This window comes from Clupea harengus, chromosome 22, assembly GCF_900700415.2.
Source record: "Clupea harengus chromosome 22, Ch_v2.0.2, whole genome shotgun sequence".
Lineage (NCBI taxonomy): Eukaryota > Metazoa > Chordata > Actinopteri > Clupeiformes > Clupeidae > Clupea > Clupea harengus.
Window position 1 is genome coordinate 2,138,720 of NC_045173.1, and position 7,500 is coordinate 2,146,219.

Sequence of the window (7,500 nt, forward strand, 5' to 3'; positions counted from 1 at the left end):
ACATGTCTCGAAGTGTTTTAGTCCTACAGGAACATCTTCAGATCTACAGTTTTTTACAATCATTTTCACAATTGTCTAAATACCATGTTCACTTTTTCAAAACGCTTCACATATTCATTATATTAGTAGACTATGTTAACTTAACTGTGGATACCTTTGCATTGCTACAAAAGCATGCATTCAATGACCACTTCGTTCAAATGGTCAGTCAATGTTCACCAGCAGCAAAACTCTGTACACCACAGGACATTTTGCAGACATTTAGACTCTGTTCAAAACAGGTAACTTTCACTGTAGATAGAAATATGCTGTATTTTGACGGACAAATGAAACTACATACTTGAAATAAGACAGATTGTTCTGATTTTGGTGGATTTTGTGCATGCATGTAGGGAACATACAGATGTTGTTGTGGCTGATGAGAGTCGTGGGCATCAATGAGACAAAGTGACCCAACAATGCAACTACAGTGAAGGTCTGGTACTTAGCAGACAATTTGATCAAACCCAGGTCAGCTACTTGCTAGGCAGGGACACTAACCACTGCAGCTCTGAAACCATTTACCACACACAGTACCCTTACCACACACCATACACTTACCACACACACCATACACTTACCACACACATCATACACTTACCACACACACACCATACACTTACCACACACACACACACACACCATACACTTACCACACACACACACACCATACACTTACCACACACACACACACACCATACACTTACCACACACCATACACTTACCACACACACCATACACACACCATACACTTACCACACACCATACACTTACCACACACCATACACTTACCACACACACACACACACACACACCATACACTTACCACACACCATACACTTACCACACACACACACACACACACCATACACTTACCACACACCATACACTTACCACACACAATAGTAGTACCTACAGTACCAACAGATCACAGTTTGTTCTTGGTGATATCTGCTTGACTTGAAATATTTGTCGAGCATCAGGGATTGTAGGGGTGGATAAGATATACTAAAGATTTATTGTAAGTGAAGAGAGAATATTGCAGTAAATGTGAAGTTCTTAAAAAGGTTATGCCAATAAAGAGGACACCATGGATCAGCATTAGGGCTGCAGTAGACTTTTAGTGGTAGCATTTAGTCTTGTTGTTTCACTTTTAGTGGTAGCATTTAGTGTTGTTGTTTCACTTTTAGTGGTAGCATTTAGTGTTGTTTCACTTTTAGTGGTAGCATTTAGTGTTGTTGTTTCACTTTTAGTGGTAGCATTTAGTGTTGTTTCACTTTTAGTGGTAGCATTTAGTGTTGTTGTTTCACTTTTAGTGGTAGCATTTAGTGTTGTTTCACTTTTAGTGGTAGCATTTAGTGTTGTTGTTTCACTTTTAGTGGTAGCATTTAGTGTTGTTTCACTTTTAGTGGTAGCATTTAGTGTTATTGTTTCACTTACTGAACTGAAAAGCATCTACACACTTTTTGTTCTACTACAACACAGAAACTGTAGCGTGAAACATATTGCTGTCATTAAACATATTGCAGTATTTCATAAACTGTAAAACCGTCTTTTTTTGCACTGCAACACTAAATCATGCATTTTTTAGTGCTTCAAAATGTTTGTGTTTTCTAGTTCATTGTATTTTGAGTGCCACAGTAAGTCTTGCTGGGTGACAGCATTTGCTATAGTTATGGCTGCTTGAGTCACTTTTGGGTGAAATATGAAGGTCGTTTTGGTAGTTCTAGTGCATTTTGCATGAAAGATTAACTGATGTGCTCAGGTGCATGTCTTGTAAAGCACACTGTGTTTTGAAAAACTGGACATGCATGGTATTGAGACAGGTGTGAAAAAGCTGGAGTCTACAGGCACAGCTGGGTGAATGAATACAAGCTTACACAAATGTGTGCATGTTACTGAGCCGTGTGCTAGGGATGCTATAACATTAGCCTTGGACACAGCACTCCCTCTCCTTAGTAAGTCTAATCTGTGTGCATGTTACTGAGCCGTGTGCTAGGGATGCTATAACATTAGCCTCGGACACGGCTCTCCCTCTCCTTAGTAAGTCTAATCTGTGCTCTTAGTCCCCTTTTATGGATCTGCTAATGTCTGCTGGAAATCCTCACCAGTGTTGTCGCTCATGTGTTTTTCCCGTTCCTCCAAGACTGTAATTTTGTCATCATTAGCGGCCCTTGATCCGCAGAGTAAGCTGCTTAATGTTGTGTGTGATTCTCATTAGACACTGACTCTCTCCTCCTGACGCCCCCGTCCCCTTCTTCTTCTAGCTTCTCCTCAACAAGAGCTCCTATCTCCGCTTCTGCATGTTTGCCTGCAGGGGCCCTGACACACTTTAGTTCTCGTGCCAAGTCACAACACACTCCCTTGCGTGCCGCCATATGCTGAAGATGGAGAGGATGTGGATGGACGAGGAGAAGATGGTGAATTACTGCTCCATCACTGGTCACTGAGTAGACGTGTGTGTATGTGTGCTAACACTTCATCTCTGGTCACTGAGTAGAAGTGTGTGTGTGTGTGTGTGTGTGGTGTGTGTGTGTGTGTGTGTGTGTGTGTGCTAATGCCCCATCACTGGTCACTGAGTAGAAGTGTGTGTGTGTGTGTGTGCTAACACTTCATCACTGGTCACTGAGTAGAAGTGTGTGTGTGTGTGCTAACGCCCCATCTCTGGTCACTGAGTAGAAGTGTGTGTGTGTGTGTGCTAACACTTCATCACTGGTCACTGAGTAGAAGTGTGTGTGTGTGCGCTGACAACAGCAGTCTTGTGTCATCTTCAGCAGTACGTCACTTAACTCTCCACACATAGTGCTTTTGATGGAGCACTGACCTGTAAATCAACTGCATTTGAATCAGCATCAGTATACGGATCGCTCCCCTCCCTCTCCCTCTCCAGTGGCACTACAGATAGGGGTTTTCAGCTGCGATGTCTCTGTTTCCTGGTTGAGGATAGCAGGAGAGGAAGGATGTGTGTGTGTGTATGAGCGCGTGTGTATGTGTGCGTATGTGTGTGTGTGTGTGCCTGTGTGCCTGTGTGTATGTGGTAACTCATCTTGTCAGTTTGTCTGCTGCAATTTTACTGGCAGTTATATCCAGCTGCTGCGAGGCCTGGTGCTAAAACTCTGAGAGCAACTGCGAGTGACAGGTTTAGTGAAGACAGTGGTGTTGGCCAGGCTCTCTGCAGTGTCACAGCACAGGCAGCACAGACACCTCCAGTCAGACAGCACATACAGCACAGACAGCACAGACACCACAGACAGCACAGACACCTCCTGTCAGACAGCACAGACAGCACAGACACTACATACAGCACAGACAGCACAGACAGCACAGACAACACAGACACCACAGACACCACAGACAGCACAGACAGCACAGACACCACAGACACCACAGACAGCACAGACAGCACAGACAGCACAGACACGGAGTGAAGGAGCAGACAGGCAGCCAGAACCCAGATCACTAGAGGTGAATCAGCGGGGTTGGTTCCCCTGGCTCTGGGGACACTTGGCTGCTATGGGACTGGTACTTGTCTCCGCACAGGTAACAACTCCATGCTCACTGTGGATGTTATGTCTGGAGAATAAAGCATTGAGCAGAATGACGTTGCGTTCTGCCCCTCAGACAGGTGTGTGCCGGTATGTGTGACACGGGGGTTAGGCTGAAGTCTACAGAAGACTCACAGTCTGTCTCGTGTTCACTCAGCAGAAAGGAAACCTTAACCTACTGTCTGCTTAAGATTCTGAAAGCGTCCAAGACATCTCTCTCTCTCTCTCTCTCCTCTCTCTCTCTCTCTCTCTCTCTCTCTCTCTCTCTCACACACAAACACAGTGTGCCTGAGTGAGTATGGGGCTCTCACCCTCCCGGAGGTACTTCTACACTAGGATCTGGACTACAGAAGCAACTGCTCCTGAGAAACATGGTGCATTGTGGGTCCCCCTCAGGCGGTGGCGCTTTGAGGCCGCCATAGGGAGCTCTACTGACCCCTGACCCCTTGTCTTTGAGCACCGCGGGACAAATAAACACAGAGCACACACAGGGACACTCAAGCAGAACGGAGCACACACTACGAGAGTATACTGAGATTCTGTAGTACATATCAGAACCACAGGGACAGAATCTTCTTACTTTGTGAGATAACCATCACTGCTGTGTGGAATGCATGAACTTACAAAGCGACTATGCAAAGTTCCAGTGGCTCCAGAGCCAAAACCATTATCTTCAGAATCAGCAGAACAGCCAGAACCAACTCGGTACAGCACACAACCACACACAGTAAAGTGGAATAAGACATTCTCACACACACAACCACAAACATGGTAAGTGGAATAAGACATTCTCACACACACAACCACAAACACAGTAAAGTGGAATAAGACATTCTCACACACACAAACACAGTAAAGTGGAATAAGACATTCCCACACACACAAACACTCAGAGGGAGCCATACCTGTTATAGAGAAGGATATCTGGAACCCAAATCTGATTGGATGGGAAGCGCAGGTTCTGTACTCCAGGATACTCGTCAACATTCCAGCTCAGGTAGACATCGGTCCAGTACTGCAGACACAACACCACACACACACACACACACAAAACACACACCACACACACACACAACACACACATGCACGTGTGTACACGTCAGAAATAGTGCAGTCCACTCTACCCACATGTGGTAGTACAACTTTTGAATACTTTAATATTCTCAATTACTGCCAGGGTTGGGTATGTAGGATGCTGACTAGCTGAAAAACAAGCACCAACTGAACATTGTGTCAGTGGGAGGGCTATACTGGTTGGGATGATGCATGCTGTAGCAGAACCCTGTGGTGAGCATAGTTACTATGGGAAAGGTCTTTAAAAGAATGAACCCATCAGTCTGAGATAAGAGGGGTAGTCTCAGTCCTGACAGAATTTTCATGCTATTTGTTGAACTGGTCAACTAGTCCTGAGTGTATGTTTGTGCGTGTGTGTTTGTGTGTGTGTGTTAGAGTCGCTGTTGTGTGTGTGTGTGTGTGTGTGGTGTGTGTGTGTGTTAGAGTCGCTGTGTGTGTGTGTGTGTGTGTGTGTGTGTGTGTGTGTGTGTGTGTTAGAGTCGCTGTGTGTGTGTGTGTGTGTGTGTGTGTGTGTGTGTGTGTGTGTGTGTGTGTGTGTGTGTGTGTGTGTGTGTGTGTGTGTGTGTGTGTGTGTGTGTGTTAGAGTGTGTGTGTGTGTGTGTGTGTGTGTGTGTGTGTGTGTGTGTGTGAGAATAAGGGCATGTTAACACAGCATGTTGTTATAATTACATAGGCATACTGATGTGAAATGACTGAGAAAGGAAAGAGAAAGTGGTAATGGGCTTTAGCTGATGAATATGGTTAATATAATAACCCTGGAGCGATCGGATTCAGCTCCAGCTGTGTGTGGCCGCCCGTGAGTGTATATGTATGTGCGCGTGTGTGTCTGTGTGTGTGTGTATGCGTGTATGCTTGTATGCTTGTGTGTGTGTGTGTGTGTGTGTGCATGTGTGTGTGTGTGTGTGTGTTATTCTCTCTAGGGTATGGCCTGTGTAAGGATTAGCTTTCAGACACACACTCAACATGCAAATACAAACACACACACACACACACACACACACGCACACACACACATGCATGCACACACTCACTCAGCACATGCACATGCTTTCAACTCAAATGCTCTTATTGAAGGAAAAAGCTTACCAACTGCAACCAGGCATTTGTGATCAGAACCTGATTCTTTTCATCCTAGAGATAGAGAAAAAGGAGAGGAATTGAGTATGAAAAAAAGCGGAGATTGGGGTGGAGGATTCCTGTGAAGGTTTAACACAATACAAACACACACTCTCTTTCTCTCTGTCTCTCTCTCTCTCTCACACACACACACACACACACACACACACACACACACACACACACACACACAATATATCCTTCTTACAGCTAAAGAAGTTCAAAGCGACACCATGACAACAGAGTCCGCATCACAGTGCCATGGTGATAGCTGTAGTGATCGCAAACAGGGAAGAGCTTCTCAGCATAAATCCTCCAGGTGGGCTTCACTGCGACGTGACAGAAGACTACAGCCCGCTCAGGACCAGCATATATCTCCCTCCGTGTAAGAGATAGAGAGAGAGAAGAGAGAGAGAGAAGAGAGAGAGAGTGTGTATGTGTGTGTGTGTGTGTGTGTGTGTGTGTGTGTGTGTGTGTGTGTGTGTGTGTGTGTGTGTGTGTGTGTGTGTGTGTGTGTGTGTGTGTGTGTACGTGTGTGTGTGTGTGTGTGTGTGTGTGTGAGCACTTGCATATGAATATATGCAGGCAAGTTAGAACCGGTCTGAATGTATCACATTTACATGAGGAGAAAGAACCTCCTGATGCCAATTCTGAGCTCTAATACACACATACATGAGTATTTCCTTGAGCTCTAATACACACATACATGAGTATTTCCTTGAGCTCTATACACACATACATGAGTATTTCCTTGAGCTCTAATACACACATACATGAGTATTTCCTTGAGCTCTAATACACACATACATGAGTATTTCCTTATACATCCTTGGGAAAGTATAATACCCCAAATGCTAGGCACAAGCACACATTCATACCAGGAGAAGAAGTCTGTTGTTGACATAAAAAGTGTGTTTAAGAGCTTCAGGTTGTGGTGGTGAAAGTTCTGTCTCTGCCTAAATGACTACCGTTTTGTGCTTCTAAAGGAGACATGGTGGAAAACGTCAGTTTGATGTCCTCCTTCTCGTTTCAAAAATGACTATTCTGACTGATAATTCAATAAGTGGTATGATATTAGATATTATACTCAACAGTCTCAGTCAGACTGAGGATGTATATTTAATGAAAGTCTATTTTTAAAACTAATTTCCCCAAATTATGCTTTTTTTCTCTAAAAGCATTTTATGTATTACCAATACATATCCCACTTTTAAATACACACATCCACCAAAAATCAAGTTTGACTAAATGCATTAATTCAGAACGCAACCTGGTAACATCTTAATACCCTTTTTCACATAAAATACAGAAGACTTATTTGTCCATGGAATGTTCCACCCTTTTCTTTCAGGGAATGATGCACGTTGTGCTCTTAACTGACTCTTAACTGATTTCTCTATTTTGTGGACAATAGTCTGAATATTGATCTCATGTTGTGGCCCAAAGAAACTCATTACCTGACTGTGGATGTGTAGCCTAGGTTCACATCCAGACAGAATCTGAGTTATCGACCACTCTACGTTGGCTCAGCTGGATGTTTTGCTAAGACACTAGCCTATACGTATAACATACACAGATAACATTCACTAGAGATTTATTTCCATGATGAAATCCCTCACACAAACAGCTGCTGCTTCAGTACTGAGTAGAGGGGGACCTCTGTGTGTATGTGGATCAGTCATGCCATAAAGTGGTGGACAGCAGTGACAGGAATCCCCACTATCCC

General features: G+C 44.1%; 1 protein-coding gene across 1 annotated transcript in view; it reads right to left on the minus strand.

Annotated features, from left to right (window-relative positions):
- Positions 1 to 7,500, minus strand: part of chrna8 (cholinergic receptor, nicotinic, alpha 8) — a 36,245-nt gene that overhangs the window by 15,181 nt on the left and 13,564 nt on the right. The window contains exons 3-4 of the mRNA XM_031560246.2: positions 5,745 to 5,789; positions 4,490 to 4,599 (exon numbers count right to left, since the gene is read on the minus strand). Coding sequence (XP_031416106.1) covers positions 4,490 to 4,599; positions 5,745 to 5,789 — 155 coding nt within the window. The remainder of the gene's footprint in view (positions 1 to 4,489; positions 4,600 to 5,744; positions 5,790 to 7,500) is intronic.